This window comes from Ambystoma mexicanum, chromosome 6p (genome assembly GCF_040938575.1).
Source record: "Ambystoma mexicanum isolate Mex_15411 chromosome 6p, UKY_AmexF1_1, whole genome shotgun sequence".
NCBI classification, from domain to species: domain Eukaryota; kingdom Metazoa; phylum Chordata; class Amphibia; order Caudata; family Ambystomatidae; genus Ambystoma; species Ambystoma mexicanum.
The window spans coordinates 43909149-43927929 of NC_090935.1; the positions used below are offsets into that span (position 1 = coordinate 43909149).

Sequence of the window (18781 nt, forward strand, 5' to 3'; positions counted from 1 at the left end):
TCCTGCAAAGGCTTTGCCGCAGAGGGTCCGAACCTCCGATTTTATAGGTTCGGTAGCGTGCACGTAACAAATGTATTACGTGTCATCCGGCAGCGTCTTCTGCGACCCTGGATCATTCAACACTGTGGCCTTGTCCTGCGAGGGCTTTCAACAATAGTCCTGGCAGCAAGATGGTCAGTACATGTCTGAGTAGATAAAATGTTCTGAGCAGTTTCTGTTCTGTTTCGGGAATGGGCGATTAGCTTTTATTCAATTTATGCCATTTCCCTGAGAACACTATGTCCTTGTCTTGCATGAGCACTGGGTCTTGCTTCAAGCTGTTGAGGATTTCAGGGATGGTATACAAATTGGGGAGAGAATTGCTTACAATGTAATTAACGTATTTGTCTGCCTTGATGGAATGTGTTTCCTCTTTTGCTGGCAATGGGTACCTGGTTAAGAACTCAGCTGGGTTGTTGTCCTTCCCTGGCTGATATATTATTGTGAATGAGTATTCCTGTAGCCGGAGTACCCAGCGTGCAATGCGAGGAGGCATCTTGGCGTTTGATTTGCCGTATGGTTGTGAGAGCCTGGTGAGCAGTGACGATAGTAAACTTGCAGCCGTATAAAAACAGATTACAGTGCTCGCAGGCCAAATCAACTGCCAGGCTTTCTTTTTCTGGTTGGGAATATGTGCACTCTGCCTGAGACAGGCTATAACTTGCATATGCCACAATGCGGCAGGAAGAGTAGGAGGAAGAGCCCTGTCTAAACTGAGATAGGATAGCACCTAGAACGACAGGGCTCACAATCAATTCGGTTTCCATGTCTGGGTTGTAATAAACCATGCATGAGGTGGAGGAAATGCGCGTTTTGATTTCTTGAAACGCTTCCTCACAGTCTCGTGACCACATTAATTATCGCCCTTTTCCTGTGAGGAGGTGTAACAGCGTGCTTACGGAGGCAAAATCTTGTATATACCTTGTGCAATAGCTGGCCATGCCCAGAAACGATCTCACAGCAGATGTTGACGTGTGTGTTGGGGTGTCAATGAGGGCTTGTACCTTGTCTGGGTCAGAATTTAGTCCATCCTGTGAAAATATGTGCCCGAAGAATTTCAGTGGGGTTTTACTGAGTTGACATTTTGCCGCATTCAGAGTGAGATTGGCTTCCTCTAATGTCATGCACACTCGACAGAGTGCATCATCATGTGCTTCTTGTATCACTCCAAATACTAATATATCGTCAATGTAATTTAAGGATTGCGGGATGTGTTTAATTATTTCATGTATTTCATTCTGGAAGATGTCAGCTGAGGTGGAAACTCCGAAACTGAGTCATTTGTAATAAGAGTCCCAGATGTGTGGAAAATGTAGTAATATATCGGGATTCAGAGTGTAGTTCGAGTTGATGATACTCTTTATTTAAATCTAATGTGGAGAAGATGTTCACCCCATGAAGTAGGTGCATCATGTTGGTCATTCTAGGGTTTACAGCCTTTCTCTCTCAATTGCCCCATTTGGGGCCCTCATATCCATACAAATTCGAATATTTATTTCATTTTCTTTCTTGGGGACTGGGATGGTGGGTGAGACCCAGGCTGTGGCATGTTTGATGATATCTTGGCTGAGAAGTGTTTGAAGTTCATCTTCCATTTGCTTTTGGATATTTAGTAGGATTCCTCGGTAGTGCTGTGCAACGGGCTTGATGTCTGGGATGATGTGTAATAATTTCATCTGTTTTCCTTTGTGTCTTCCTAGCCCGTTGAATAACGCTGGGAACATTTTGACTACCATGCCCTTTGGGCTTGTTGTGTACGCCGTAATGATCTGATATATTATGTGCACCAAGCTTTGATTGGCAGATTTAAAACTGATGATGCTGCCACCTGGTACGTCACCTTTTACCACGTATATGTTCAGTCTTGCCATTTTGTCTTTATAGGTGCAGGTGGCATTGAACATGCATTCTAGTGGTGTATTTGCCCCATATGGATAAATGTCAATGTCAGCTGGATTTAATGCTTTCCTGTTTTCTAGTCCACGATATGTGTCTTCATTGACCACATTGACCGTGGCCCCTGTGTCGATCAGGAATTCCCTGGCCTTTGCGTTGACTTGTAATAATAACCTTGGGCTATATTCTGTAGCCGTTTTGTTGACTATCGCGTGAACATATCCACGCTTGCGGTCCCCACTGGAACATGATGAGTCGGACTCGGTGTGATGTCTTGGTGATGTTTCTACATATCTCACATTGTGGCGTGTTGACCTTCTTTTTGTGTCTTCCAGAGTGAGTGTTTGTGGGGTATCATCCCTTCTATCCCGCTGGTGTCTGTTTCTTTGTGGGGATCCTCTCTGTCTGCTTGACAAGTGGTTTCTTGGGTTGGTGGGATATCTCCATTGTCTATGGTGAGGACGTTCCTTCTTTCTATGATTGGATTCTATGTGGGTGGCGTTTCTTTGAAGATATTTGACTTTTGTGCATACTGACTGAAAATGATTCTCACCACCACTCCCGTCACAAGAGTGGCCAATGGCTGGACATGGGCCCACATTTGGGAAGTTACATCTGCAGCGATAGTACTTCTTTTGATCTCTGTTGGTGGTCTGTTCAGTTGTCCTCATTTGATATGTTGATGCTGCAGTTGCTCCTTGAGTGATTTTAATGTTCCCGTTTGCATTGAGAGCGTCACGTCTGCCCTGGAAAGTTGTAGAATCTCATCTAGGGACCTGGTCTTTTGCAATATCTTCCTACAAAATTTGGCAGATTCACAGCCAGCAATTGTTTGAGATGTGAGCGCTTCATCTGTTGAGTAGTGCTCAAAGTCAGTGTTTGGCTCTTTTGCGTGATCGCATGACAAAATTGTACAATGTTTCACCCTTCTCCTAAGTGGACGTGTGGAAAATATGGCGTTCGTAATCAACATTTCTTAGTGGATCACAAAATTGTATTGTGAAAAGTGTCAGTAGTGCTCTCAGGCATTTTGAAAGCAATGTCCTGTACTGTTGGACCCAGTGAGTGCATTAATATTCCTCTGAGAAGGCGTTCCACTCGGGCACCAGTCGCGTCAATGTAAATGTCAAGCTCTTTGAGCCATCTGCTCCAGCGTGGCGCCAGGCTGCTTGTGTCAGTTATATCAAAAGGCGCGACCGCTTGCAGTTTCAATGATTCATGACTCCCCTCCTCCCTGATGGGTCGTGTGGGTGCAGGGTGAGGTGGCATCTGAGCAGTGGAGCTGCTAACACCTTCCTCCTCTGACATGGTAATAGCCTTAAAGAGGGGAATCACTGATGGGGAAACAAAATTCTAATGCAATATAGGCAGTCAGAGGTGTGCTTTCTCACATGTGTCGTTGTTGGCCCTCACAGGTTCTGCATGCAAATGGGCTGATATTTTGAGTCTGGCGCCGGCAATCTGGTGTCCCAGGCTTGAAGGCAGACACGAGAGCGGGAAGCAGGGCAGCTCTCACTGCGGCACGCATGGGTGATACGACCTTGTCGACATTGTTATATTTCAAATATAAAACCACGCAATAAGTCACGGAACCAGTTGGGTGCTGGGCTCACTCCTTTATCTCCTCAATCTGACTGCCTGAGTTTGGCAGTAACCCCGCCTACACACATGACCAACCCCCGTTGGTCAGTAACATAGAAAGAGGACAGGCGATGCCTGGTCCTCCATGAACATGAATATGGGACATTGCAATTATGGTTGGTGAAAGTTGTTGTCCAAAACACCACTTATTTATTATCTGCATTTCCGTTGGGTATATACAACTGCAGGTCACTCTGTATGTGAAACGTGTAAACTTGCCATCATGAAATAATGTGCAGGAAATGATGACTTTCCAAAGAAAAAGAATAACTGCATGCATGAAAATAACAAAAAACCTTTTAATGGTTGCAGCAACAACAACTAGTTGCATTACAAAACTCTAACACGCCAGAACCGTGTTAACTAGTTACTTCGATCTCACTTTCCTCTGCGGCCTCCCCCTCCTCCTGCGCCTTGAGCAGGGTCTTCTCAAATTCCGGAAGCTCCTTAAGACTTTCCTCTTTTCCTCCTCCTTCTCTCCTCTGCTAATCCTACAGTTGCTGAATCGCTGTCTTTGGCCCTTATGCATCTATGGGGCCTGGACCTCCCATACCAATTCTTCCCAGTTCCTGTCTATCCACAGCACTTTGCATCTGCACATCCTCCGCTCTGGAGACTCGCACTTACACCTCTCACGGCCCAGGCCATGTAGCACTCAACACTCCTAGCACATCGGCCATGGCTCACCCACGAGCTCTGACTCCCGAGCACTCCCGCCTTGGAACACTTGTGTATGGGCGCGTTATAAATGACATATGATATCATATCATATCACTTACCCCCTCTTCCTTGCTGCACTTGCACGCTCTGAATACTCACAAGGCAAAGTAGGTTTGTTCTTCTCCCTCTTCCCCTTCTGCTCTTAAATATTGTGTTGCAATGTATTTCACACACCCCCTCCCTGCCTGCCCTGTGGGCGCTGTGAAGCAGCATACTCTTATTGTATAAGCGCCTAACAAGCAAAAATAAATAAATACATTATATGTCACAAAGGATATTGTTCATACTCAATGTAGATAGGTTTTGCTGTTGTCAAATTCTCATTATTTAGTTGTGGCCATCAGGTGGCGCTGAGGCTCCACCAATAAACTAAAACAACTGCATTGGAGTACAGCTAAGAGGGGGGTGGATTTGAGGAGGGCCACAAAGCTTGTTGGCGTTTGATTATTTGCCCTGACAAGTATCTATCCCATGCCTACACAAAAGCCAACCCTTTTGGCCTTGCCAATGTGTGCCTCCTATGTTCTTGTAACTGTGTCTTCTGTGTGCCTTGCTTGTGAGGAATGCCTCTGTGACTATTTGCATAGAAGTCATCCTTTTGGTGATTTTGGGCTTTTGGGGTTGCACATCATGGTTGATTATAATTCTGTGTTTTGTGATTTAATGTCAAATACCTCCATATGTTGTGCTTCGTTAGGTTGATGGCTTCATTAATTTCATAATGCGATAATAGACATTATTTTGACAGTTTTGGCTCAGTGCAAGAAGTGCAATTTCATGCGTGGATGGAACTTTCTTACTTTATCAAATAAGTTCTGACTGTGTCAAGTGGAAAGCTTTGTACATAGAAAGAGAGGTCATCATCACACCCAACGTGAATTTAGTGGTTCTCTCAATAATGTACTATGTAATTGCTGTGCATGAGTTCCACTAAACCCATTAACCAGCTACACACTATCCCAAAACTCATAACACCTCGCTAACCTCACATGAGACAAATATGAAATGCCTACCTGTGCCGCTCTGTGTACACAACTGAACGCTGGAACAGCTCCATCACAGGTGCTTCTTCACACAGCTCCCTCTGACGTCACACAGCAGCCCAGCGCCCGCCTCCAGTCTGCCTGTGTACAGGCCACGCTAAGCCATAGCATTCTTCGAGTAAAGGACCCTCCCCGTCCTCCAGTACTGCCAGCTCACATGATGGACTCCCATATAGAAGATGAAATTGTTAACGTCGTTATCAACCAAGGGGAACATTTCCACCTCAGGAGTTAGAGTCACATCATAGGCAGCTGAGCTTTGATCTCGTTGTCTATCAGATGTATACCTGAACCCCTGGATGGAAAATGACCCCATAGTTTCTCGAATGTCAGATGTGACTCGGAACCCCTGTGTGGAATATTCCCACATAGTGACTCGGAACCCCTGTGTGGAATATTCCCACATAGTGACTCGGAACCTCTGTGTGGAATATTCCCCCATAGTGACTCTGAACCCCTGGGTGGAATATTCCCATATAGTGACTCAGAGCCCCTGGGTGGAATATTACCCCATAGTGACTCTGAACCAGTGGGTGGAAAATTCCCCCATAGTGACTCTGAACCCCTGTGTGGAATATTCTCCCATAGTGACTCTGAACCCCTGTGTGGAATATTCTCCCATAGCGACTCTGAACCCCTGTGTGGAATATTCCACCATAGTGACTCTGAACCCCTGTGTGGAATATTCTCCCATAGTGACTCTGAACCCCTGTGTGGAATATTCTCCCATAGCGACTCTGAACCCCTGTGTGGAATATAACCCCATAGTGACTCTGAACCACTATGTGGAATATTACCCCATAGTGACTCTGAACCCCTGTGTGGAATATTCTCCCATAGTGACTCTGAGCCCCTGTGTGGAATATTCTCCCATAGTGACTCTGAGCCCCTGGATGGAATATTACCCCATATTTTCTCATAGTCTACCAGATGTGACTCTGAACCCCTATGTGGAATATTCTCCCATAGTGACTCTGAACCCCTTTGTGGAATATTCTCCCATAGTGACTCTGAGGCCCTGGATGGAATATTACCCCATATTTTCTCATAGTCTACCAGATGTGACTCTGAACCCCTGTGTGGAATATTATTCCATAGTTACTCTGAACCCCTGTGTGGAATATTCTCCCATAGTGACTCTGAGCCCCTGTGTGGAATATTCTCCCATAGTGACTCTGAGCCCCTGTGTGGAATATTCTCCCATAGTGACTCTGAGCCCCTGGATAGAATATTACCCCATATTTTCTCGTAGTCTATTACATGTGACTCTGAACCCCTGGGTGGAATATTCCCCCATAGCGACTCTGAACCCATGGGTGGAATATTACCCCATAGTGACTCTGAACCCCTGGGTGGAATATTCCCACATAGTGACTCGGAACCCCTGGGTGGAATATTACCCCATAGTGTCTCTGAACCCCTGTGTGGAATATAACCGCATAATGAACTCTTCGTGGAATATTACCCCATAGTTTCTCATCTATCAGATGTGACTTTGAACCCCTGTGTGGAATATTCCACCATAGTGACTCTGAACCCCTGTGTGGAATATTCTCCCATAGTGACTCTGAGCCCCTGTGTAGAATATTCTCCCATAGTGACTCTGAGCCCCTGGATGGAATATTACCCCATATTTTCTCATAGTCTACCAGATGTGACTCTGAACCCCTGTGTGGAATATTCTCCCATAGTGACTCTGAGCCCCTGTGTGGAATATTCTCCCATAGTGACTCTGAGCCCCTGGATAGAATATTATCAACCCCTGAGTGGAATATTCCCCCATAGCGACTCTGAACCCCTGGGTGGAATATTACCCCATAGTGACTCTGAACCCCTTGGTGGAATATTCCACCATAGTGACTCTGAACCCGTGGGTGGAATATTCCGCCATAGTGACTCTGAACCCCTGGGTGAAATATTCCCACATAGTGACTCGGAACCCCTGGGTGGAATATTCCGCCATAGTGACTCTGAACCCCTGGGTGGAATATTCCCACATAGTGACTCGTAACCCATGGGTGGAATATTACCCCATAGTGACTCTGAATCCCTCTGTGGAATATTACCCCATAGTGACTCTGAACCCCTGGGTGGAATATTCCCACATAGTGACTCGGAACCCCTGGGTGGAATATTACCCCATAGTGACTCTGAACCCCTGGGTAGAAAATTACCCCATAGTGACTCTGAACCCCTGTGTGGAATATTCTCCCATATTGACTCTGAACCCCTGGGTGAAATATTACCCCATATTTTCTCGTTATCTATCAGCTGTGACTCTGAACCCCTGGTTGGAATAGTCCCCCATAGCGACTGAACCCCTGGGTGGAATATTACCCCATAGTGACCCTGAACCCCTGGGTGGAATATTCTCCCCTCGTTGACTCTGACCCCCTGGGTGGATTATTCCCACATATTGACTCAGAACCCCTGGGTGGAATATTACCCCATAGTGACTCTGAATCCCTCTGTTGAATATTATCCCATAGTGACTCGGAACCCCTGGATGGACTATTACCCCACTTGTTCTCATTTTCTATCAGTGTGAGTCAGAACCCCTGGGTGGAATATTACCCCATAGTGACTCTGAGCCCCTGTCTGGAATATTATCCTATACTGACTCTGAACCGCTGGGTGCAATATTCCGCCATAATGACTCTGAACCCCTGGGTGGAATATTCCCACATAGTGACTCGGAACCCCTGGGTGGAATATTACCCCATAGTGACTCGGAACCCCTGGATGGAATATTTTCCTATACTGACTCTGAGCCCCTGTCTGGAATATTTTCCTATACTGACTCTGAACCCTTGGGTGGAATATTACCCCATAGGGACTGCACACCACGCAGGCACATGCGCACATCATGTGTATTCACTTATGTTCGCTGGCACATGTGAGTGCCACTCATCCCGATACAGGGAGTGATTTCAAAGCAGAGTGGCACAGATGAGTAGTGGAAAATGGTTAATGCAATGCACTGATAAATGTATCCCTGCTGTTCTTCTTTCATTCCAGGTATCTCTACAACTGGCCTGTCTCGGTGAGCATCAGTGCCTACTTTGATGCCTACTATTGTGCAGCAATTGGCAATGCAGGGGAATTGAGTGGGCGAGATTGTAGAAAGGACCACGCATGGATGTGCGAGAGGCCCGCCATCTTGCTCCGGCTGCACGTGGACGCACAGCTCCCTGCGCTCTCCGCGCACGACGTGACGTATCTGAGCAAAGCCAATGGGACCAGCTAACTCTGCAGGCGGGCAGGGGGCGGAGCATGCGCGGTGCTCTTCCTCCCCTGATTGGTGATCGAGGTGTCAATCTGCCAACCCTTGTAATGTGCACAGTGAGGCTCAGCACCCTAAGCATTGCATGGCTCGTGCATGCGAGCCTGTGCACATGCACAGCGCGTGCAGAAGGATGCCACATGGTGCGGTTTCCTAAGACATGTTCCTTTGTGTTAGAAAATGCAATAAGCAGTGCACACCTAATGTCTCATAGAACAACTAGTAGAAAATATATTTGCAAACCCAGCTGTGACTGGTTATAAATGTTTTGAGGTGAGGGGGAGGAAAAGGGCCTTGGCACAAAGCCCTACTTAATAAAGAAGGAGAAGAGAACCCAAATGTGGGATCCTCCCGTCCCATGCACACTTTCTACATACGCCACAAGGGCGTTTTAACATATAGATATTCAAAAGTCAAACAAGTAAAGTAAAATTCACAATTTAATACCACAATGGGCTCTGAAACACAATATTCCTTTGAGACCAATGATTTAATATTACAAGCATAATAAATGGGAGGAGAAACACAATGTACAAGCAATAGTGTCCAATACAAATCGCCGACGCGTTTCGAGGATTCCCTCTTCTTCAGAAAGGGCCTAATTGGACTGTTAGTTAAAAGAGAAAAAGGAAAGAAAGAGTTGGGTAAGTTGATTCAGTTAGCCCATTATTACATTAGTTGCAGGTTTAAAGTTAAGACATGAAGAACTTGAGTCAAGGTCACAGTAGAATAGGTATTAGAAACTACCTACCTCCTTTGTGTTGCCATCTGCATCGGAGGTGCAATCGCAGCCAGGCTGGGACAGAGAGGCACCTGCAGCGAAGCCATCTGAGAGCCAGGCTTTGGCTACTAAATGATTACCAGACGTCACTTTGAGCAGTTTAGTGTGTGCTGAGCCAATTAGGTTGGGTAATGATAACAGCTAGGTTTACAGTGCTTAGAAGCAGGGGGAGTCTGACACAAGGCGATATATAAACTCCCGGTATTATTATTGTTTGGTGGCCATAGATTAACATTCTAAAAAACATGCCATCATTCCTAAAATTAACAATTGGGCTCCTACACTGAAGTTAAACATTTGCTAATACACCTGTCCACATCCAAAGTGATGCACTGTGTTAAACCTGGTCGTGGGACTGAAACTTTGACCTGGTCTTTACAAACTGAACAGCTTCAAGTTGTTCATGAATACATTTATCTAGGGGTTAATATATTATATATTTATTTTAATGTGATACAGTTTTTTAAAAACAAAAACTTTACACATAAGTCTAAAAAAAAAAAAATTTCGAATTATTGAACAGCAATTTTTTTAAACAGCAATTCATCATTCATCATTAAAATGAAAAAAAAAAACGTTTAAAATCATGTTCATACTCATTCTTATTAAAAATGTCACAGGGTATAGCCAGAAGTTAACTTCCGTGCAGTTTCATGTGATTGCATGTCAAGGCTCATTTTTTTTTTTTTTTTATAAATGCAAGGAGAGTAAGCTAGCCTTCAAATTTCTAGTATTCCCTTAGCTATATACCATACTCTGTATAAGGCCAGATGTAGGCTAGGATTCAGAGTGTTAATACATGCTATCCAGAAGTCTTTGGACTTAATATGGTCGAGATTGTGTACGTATTTGCTATAATGTTTTATGTAAATTAATCCCAATCTAGGGCATAGTGTGAGAACGTGTCTTGCAGTTTCAGGTGAGTCTTTATTCTTACATACCCTGAAAAAACGCTCTGTTTTAGAAATGGCCCGTTCAGGGCCCAACACCGTTAGGACTGGTAGATGATTGATACGTAGGAGTAATAGGAGGCGTCTTAGATTAGCCGAAGGGCAAAGATAGAGATATCCTTGTGCTCTCCTGAAAGTATATAAAACATGAGTTATAAATCCGTAGCTAGGAAGACTCGCAAGATGGCTAAAATTGTCTTGCCAGTCCCAAATTTTAAGTCGTTCTGCCATTTGGGACTTTAGATTTATAAAATTGTCTTCCCAGCTAGGGATCCATTCTATCGCCTTAAATAAAGCTTTCATTTCTCTCACAAAACGGGCCTGCTTATTCCTGTCTATTTCTTCTTTCACGGTTATCAAAAGGGGATTAATCGGGTTAGTATGCATCTTAATATAGACCTCGGCTCTTTTCTTCAAGACCAGAGCTTTTAGAGAGGGTAAACCTAGCTCTAATCTTAGTATCGCCATAGGTATTCCCGGTGGCAATCCCAGCAGCTTTCGCCAAAAACGTCCTTCCAGTTTCTGCAGCCAGTCCAAATTAAGGTTAACTAGGGCTTCCAGTCCATAGATTACCATGGGTATCAGGCACTGGACATAGAGTTGGCGGGCTGCCCACATGGAATATCCACTCTTCTTACGAGTGAACTGATATATCATAGAGGTAAGTTGCGCAGCTTTTGTTTTGCGGGCTTGTACACATAATTGGAAATTTCCCTTAGAGTCGAATTCAACTCCCAGGTATTTATAGCTATGGGTATAATGAATTTCCTGACCTCTTATAGTCATTCTAGGGCGGCTCACTTTGCCATGACTATATAGGATCAACTCTGTTTTTGTGTGATTAATTGTGAGTTCATTCTCCTCCGCATACTCCCAAAGTCGCTCTGCCGAGCGTAGGATGCCACTAAATGTGTGGTCAAAAATAACCACATCATCTGCATACGCCAACATTAAGCTGTGTTTTGAGCCAACTTTGGGAGGGCAGTTACTCACCTCTCTGATACATTTTGGCATATCGGAGACAAACAAATTGTATAGCATGGGTGCGGTGACACAGCCTTGTTTCACCCCTCTTGTTTGCTCTATCACCCTGGTTGTAGAACCACTTCCGTCAAGCCTCAACTGGACTGTGGTGTTGTGATGTAAGAGTTGCAGATAATGGAGCAAGCCTTCAGGGCACGCCAAGCCCCTAAGTTTCTTCCATAGCCTCTCTCTGTTAACCATATCAAACGCTGCCTTAAAATCTATATATAAGGCATACAGTGGCGGATTATTGGGGAGTAGGGCTTTATCTCTAAGGCTGTTCATGATGAAAAGATTGTGGGTGGTAGAGTAACCAAATCTGAATCCGCTTTGAAAGCGGTCCAGAATCCCTTTCGTTTCAGTCCAAGATTGTAATTTCTGTAGCAGTAAGGAGGCAAATAATTTACCAGAGCAATCTAACATAGATAACAAACGGTAATTGGCAGGATCAGATCTATTGCCTTTCTTAAAAATAGGCACTAAAATTGCTCTTTGCCAGGTCTCCGGTATTACTCCCTCTTTTAAGACTTTTTCAAAGAGGATTTTCAGAAGGTTAGCCCAGAAAACTGGGTTACTCTTCATAAGTAAATTAGAGAGACCGTTAGGCCCCGGGGCTCGGGAGGATTTAAGTTTAGTGATCTTACCTATCAGGTCTTCTAGGGAAATAGGAAACGGCTTTGGAACTAAAGAGATGGTAGGAAGAGTTCCGGGGTTAGCTGCTGTCGTACCATTACGCGTTTCCAAAAAATTAACCCATTCCTCCGCATCAATCGGGTTTATTTGGGGAGTTACCCTGCTTCCCCTAGCTTCTCCTAGAAGTGCCCAGATGTTCCGGGGATTTCTAGAGCAAATAGTCTTCACAGTTTTTTGCCAGTTTACTAATTGTTTCGATCTGTTCCAGTGTTTTAACCATGTCCTATACCTATTTTTTATCATTCTGATCTTAGTATGTGTATCTATAATTAGATGGGAGTGGGCTCTGATTCTACGTATCTCCCCTCTCAGAGTACGCTTAGCATCACAAATTGTTTTGTCATAAACCTCAATCGAGCCCTGTTCTCTAATAACAAGTAATGATTTTTTGGTAGCATATTTATCCGTAAATCTATAAATCCACCCTTCGAGTTGTTCTATTGAGAGGTTAACAAACATAGTGTGATAATCAGCATCCCAATCACCACAATCTTGACATGCTTTAGCTATATTTTTCTCAGACCATAATAATCGTGAACCAGCATGATTAACCAACACACTTCCTGTAGCTATTGTTGAAGGAGGTACAGGATCACATTTCAGACTTAAACTCAGACCTCTATGATCACTCCAGTCATTGTCTATTATTTCCATATCATTAACCAGGGAAGCCACCTCCGGGCTAATGAAACAATAATCAAGAGTGCGGCGAGCAGTACCTGCTTTCCAAGTATAATGTCCCAGGCGGTCGCTCATAGTTCGACCGTTTAGACATTCCATGTCCCAGCTCTTCATAAAACATAACCACTTCTCCCCTTCTTTATCGCTATACTTCTGAAGCGTGAGGGGATACGGGTGTAAATACTTGTTATTAGATGTGCCACCATCCCCTTTAATGGCGCAATTGAAATCTCCAGCAATAACAATACAATTATTTTGGTATTCATTCGTCCACTTAGTGAGTAGCTCATGTAGTCTATCTTGTATTTGATCACTCATTAATGCATCATATGGATTATAAACATTGACCAGCAAGAGTTTCGTCTGACTTTTTTTGATCGGTATAATCACCTCCACCGCATTAATATTATCCTCATGATCTTTAGTAATTTCACTGGATGCTATAGTTTTACTTACACCGATCAACAACCCCCCAAAAGGTCTTCCCTTTTGGCCTTTTTTGGCAAAAGTGTGGTATAATTTATACCCATCTATTATAATTGGGGCGGTTAGCCAAGTTTCCTGCAGTAGAAAAAAGGTATAGTTCATAATGAAAGGTAACGAGCCATTAGTTGCGGTAATATGCTTGAAACCCCTGGTATTCCAGGATAATAATGAGCAAGTTCAGGGTTGATTTATAACCGTGGGCAAAGCCTCTGCGAGCCATTTTAGAGTGTTCTGAATGTCACTCATTTGGACTTTGGTTCCAGCAAGAGGAGGTGGCTTAGTTTTATTGTCAATTTTAGTAGACTCGGGAGCTTCTTTGATCAGAGGGTCTGCATCGTCAGGATTCACATCTACCCCCAATCCTACTTGCGCTAAGTTGACTTTATGCTTACGGATCAACTGAGCTGAGGCCAGGACCGTACAATGCAGCGCTGTAACATTAGGGTTAGTAGTACATAAAGGCTCAACAAATGAGAAATCCTCAGATCTAATAACTCTTAATTGAGGTATTAGGTGAAGTTTCTCAAGCATGCCTGTCCGAGGAAGCCATTTGCCACGACATTGCTGATTCAGATTCTTCACAATGCAAATCCTGTTTTCTTCTCTATTCTCTTCCTTTGTTAGAGCCGGTATATCCCTATCAGTTTCCATACTTTCAAATGTACTATTAGGATTATTCCTTTGAGGGGTGGAAAACTGATTGTCAATTGAATGAATTTCAGTAAGAATAGAGTCTTGGCTAGCATTGCTCACTGCGGAAATTTCTTTGGATTTTTCCGTCAATATCCAGCTGGTGAGCGTACCCGGACCTTTATTTTGGTTTTTCATTCTTTTAAGAGCCCTTTTTCTAGCCTTTTTAGATTTCTGTTGTGGAATTGCTGTATTTGGTAGTGGAGAGGCCACCTCTATCGGAACATTTCTTAAGGCTGCTCTTTTCGCCATTCTACGCTGTTTCTTAGTCAGGCAAGCATTTCCTTCATTTGTCGGATGTTCGTTCCCCTGGACATTAATTGGGCTAGATGGAATCTGAGGCTCCTTTACCTCTACATGTCCTACTTCATAATCTAAGTCTGGAACGGGGAGATTCAGCTGTAGAATTGTATTCGCGTGTATTCTGCCGCATAGTTTTAGGAGAATTTTTAGGGCAAATTGGAGAGAGGATAAGGACGCCTGTATCTCAGTAATAGCTGCAGAGTTTAACTGTGAAAGTTCACTGGGTTGGTCGGCCTTGCTTTGCTCTGGCTCCTCTAAGTCGATCAGTAGATTTGGTGATTCAGACAGTCGCCCAGAACATATAGTTCTCCGAGGGGAATTGGCAGGTTGTAGCACTTGCGCCTCCACTATTATACTTGCAGCTTTCTTGGCAGTCCCCATCTCGATAATCCCTAATTCTCCAGAATTAGGAGGAGGGGCCATAGATTTTTGTATGGACAGGCATAAATCCAATAACGAATTATTGTCAATATCGTCAAAGGAAATAGCATCCAGTGGTCGGCTTGCGTTCTGTTCAGCTGGAAGTATCGCCTCCGTATGTTCGTCAGTGCATTCAGGCAAGTTTTTATTTTTATTAAATAGTTCAGGGATGGTGCCTTTAACGTTAGCTGGCGATTTCAAACTGTCCCCACCTCTTGGATTGTTAGTAAGTGTACTGGGATGATTGGTTCTGCCTTTTCCGTAAATTGTAGGGCACTTTTGCCCCGCGTGCTTTAGGCGGCATTTAGGCTCCGAAGAGTAGCGAGGGAGAAAATCAAAGTAGTAAGCCGGGAGAGCCAATCTTTAGCGATGGCAAGTCGTTCAGCAGTGATTGCGTATAATTCAGGTTAGAGGGTCTATGTAGAAAGTTATTAGTTCCTAATAAGGATCGAAGGAGATTATGATCTTCCACAGACTCCCCTAGACTAGGCCGATAAATTATACTTAATTGTGCGGTCAGGCTTACCTTATCCTTCACGTTCTGCAGTGGGGCTTAATAGCTAGTGCGCCCTCGCGCCAAACAGCCGGACAACAGCCAGTGGGCTTTACTCGGCCGGGCTTAACGCCGCAAGGGTGGCTCTCGGCTCAATATGAGTCCCAAAGATGTCACGTGTTCAGTCACGTGACGTCGCTCGGCTCCGCCTCCTCCAGGAAGCCCGAGGTCTCAGCAAGAGCTGCGTTCAGCTCGCAGTGCTGAGGGGGAGAGTTTCACACGATCCTTCAGCATGCAATGACACACCGCACGGGCGGCTCTCGGCTCAATATGAGTCCCAAAGATGTCACGTGTTCAGTCACGTGACGTCGCTCGGCTCCGCCTCCTCCAGGAAGCCCGAGGTCTCAGCAAGAGCTGCGTTCAGCTCGCAGTGCTGAGGGGGAGAGTTTCACACGATCCTTCAGCATGCAATGACACACCGCACGGGCGGCTCTCGGCTCAATATGAGTCCCAAAGATGTCTCGTGTTCAGTCACGTGACGTCGCTCGGCTCCGCCTCCTCCAGGAAGCCCGAGGTCTCAGCAAGAGCTGCGTTCAGCTCGCAGTGCTGAGGGGGAGATTTTCACACAATCCTTCAGCATGCAGGGGTTAATATCAATAATCGTCCTCATGATGACAAAATGGAGTCACAGCGTATCACAGCCACATCTCAAGCTAAAACCATACTCTATAAATATGGCAGGTTTTCCTGCCTCCCGGCCTTAACTTACTATACACAGAAAACAGTGCCAATTTTGCTGTATGGCTCAGAGTCTAAAAACAATGAAGCAAATGTTCTGCGATAGAAAAGAAGGCAGATTCTGGCGACGGGTTCTGCATCTTCCTAACTGTGGCCCCGTGGCAATCATAGACTCGAACTAGGCCTGATTTCCTTAATCACAAGTTATTCCTGGAATCTGTGGACTCTTTTTAGGAAATGTATGCTTGCTCCCAAAACAAAAGCATTGCTTGGGTTTTTAGCACTTCATGTATTTAATGCACTCAAGACTTTACAGTCAAACGGAGGTCAACAGTACTTAACATCTTAGGTGACGCTGGTATAACTTTAGATCGCCTTACCACAAACCCACCTCGAGCCAAGACTAAACTCTATCAGCATGACTGGATCATCACGCAACAAACCTCTAGCAGATATGTTGACTTTAAGTCCAACCCCTTTGGACCAATAAATGGCACCTTGTAGCCAATGATCTGAGCAGAAGTCCATCAGCCAAATGCAGAAGTGCCTATTTAAGATTTAGACTAAACCTATGGCCATGCAAAGATGTCTTCACAAGATGAGGCGTCATTGACAAGATAGGAAATCTATGCAGATGAGGTCATTTCGGGAACCAGCCTGAGACACTCAAACATCTTTTGACAGAATGCACTAAGCTGGCATGTTTTAGCGATGTTATGGTTTCAGATCCAATCTTACTCTGGCAGCAGCTCTTCTCTACCAATCGTGCATCTGTTAGAATAGCGACAATGAACTTTCCAAATCCCTTGAATCTCGAGGATAGTAAGATCTAATGAATGGGTAGAGGTGGGATTTTAATTCTTGTATGAATTCCTTTATAAACTTAACATGATTATTGTCTTATATGATTTTAATATATATCGTCGAGTGAAATATTTTAATGTATCTTTTTATATGTCTTTTCTATAGTTTTATTTGAGATAGTTCTTATTGGCCTATGTTTTGAAATATGCTGCCTATTTGATATATTGTGGTGTGATAAGGTAATGATTTTATTTTGAAACATTTATGTAACTACTGTATCATCAAAATTGAAAGGTTGAATATTATACAGCCATAACACTAAAAAAAGAAATGTTTTGGCATCATATGGTTTGATATTGTTCACTGTTGCAACATGTACTTTAAATAAAATGATACAAACATGTATTTGTCATGGCTGTTTTTGTAGCTATTTCTGTAAGTTGTGAGCCATTGTGATGCCCATGAATGTATGTGTCACAAAAGTAACAAGCATTAACAAAGCCAGTAGGTCTGTCCTTATTAAATGCCACTTCCAGCACCACCCAGGGTGTGACCACGACCAGGCTTATGTCACCAGATGTTATGGTTGTGTGCCAGCCGTGGCATAAAGGCACAGACACCATAACTGCATGCGATGTACATGAATACATGCCCAAGCCGGCATATGCCCAAGTCAGGAACTACATTAAAAACTGTTCTCACTGCATGTTGATGCCACATCCAGAGCTGCTGAAAAGCCTTTAAGTGGCAGGGCCTGTGAAGAAGGGGTTGCATCTGCAAACCTCTCTGCATAATGCATCTATAGGTGGCTACACAGGGGCTTGGCGCCGGTCCTTATTTATTATGCCATGGCATAGCCTTCAAATGCCACAGGCCACTTCATATGCTGGGCATGACTAATAGGGCATTTATAAGCACCTCACACAGAATGGATTCTCTCATCAGAGCTCACAATGGCAAGAGGTGAATAAACCTAAAGGCACACAAGGGGGAAGGGCAGGAAACAGACATGTTATGTGATGGCATGTAAAGAAGACTGCATCTGCTCTTACCCATCTGGTGTAAAGCGCCCTGAAGTGAACCACGTTGCATATTGGCACTAATTCAAAATCAGAATACAAAAATGAAAAAGATAAATATGAAGAGGGGATGTTTAGAGTATTACAACCAGAAAATATATTGTGCCAGCAGAAAAAGGGAATGCATGCACATAGATTCGCTCATAGATGGGGCGGGGGGATTAGGAGGGGGCTTTTCAGGTACTGGAGCCTACAGTGCAGCTGTACTTCTGTACTTCAAATAATAAAAACAAAAAAAGAAATAAAAATAATCACATCCACTTCTTGCAGTACCGACAGGCTCTGTCGGTACTGTAAGAAGTTAATGCTCTAAGTGGCTTTCCTGAGTCACTTAAAGACCTACACAACAGGTTGATCCAATAGTCATAGCCTCAGCCAAGTCCTAGGCGACACCGCTCCCCTTATCTCCAGGACTGCTGTTACCCTGAGACTTCCTTTGTGGATCAAGACTTGTAAGTACAGGCGGGATGCACAGCACCGAATAACCATGACCCCCACCATGTACATGTGTACCCTTACCAACCCCACTGCACAGGTCAACACCAGTACACACATTCTGGTCAAGTAGGGCCACAGGTGGCACTGGAGTAGGGCCTGGCACTGCCCTCTGGTGCTCTAGCCCCTTTCCCTTAATCCACTGATTCTCAGGAAGCTCCATTACATCCCTCTGTTTTGATTTGCCATGTTTAACTACTACTTCCCACAAAGGAAACAGGAGGGAGAGCTGATTATACATTTCTATCAGCTTTCCATTCTGGGGTTTCTGTAAATAACAAGGAACACATAAAATGCTTAGTTACAGAATTATTAGCCTTGGACCTCGTGGCCTGAGCGTCCTTTGGTTTCTTCATTTGGGGGGCACCGGAAGCCACCTGCCTCTTCCCTGTTTTAGATGTGCGGGTAGTAATAGTGGGAATGAGAACCTCTCATCCTCATGTTGAAGACGCACTCTGGTGGGGGAGGGCTAGATCAATGGCCTTAGCTGTTCCTTTTTTAAGGGCACCTAAACACTGCAGAT

The 18781-nt window shown here is 44.4% G+C and overlaps 1 protein-coding gene across 1 annotated transcript in view; it reads left to right on the forward strand.

The window, feature by feature from the left end:
• The window catches only part of LOC138511185 (killer cell lectin-like receptor subfamily B member 1B allele A), a 74412-nt gene extending 57327 nt beyond the window's left edge, over nt 1–17085 (forward strand). The window contains exon 6 of the mRNA XM_069626697.1: nt 8358–17085. Coding sequence (XP_069482798.1) covers nt 8358–8386 — 29 coding nt within the window. The 3' untranslated portion in view covers nt 8387–17085. The remainder of the gene's footprint in view (nt 1–8357) is intronic.
• The last annotated feature ends 1696 nt before the right edge of the window (nt 17086–18781 follow it).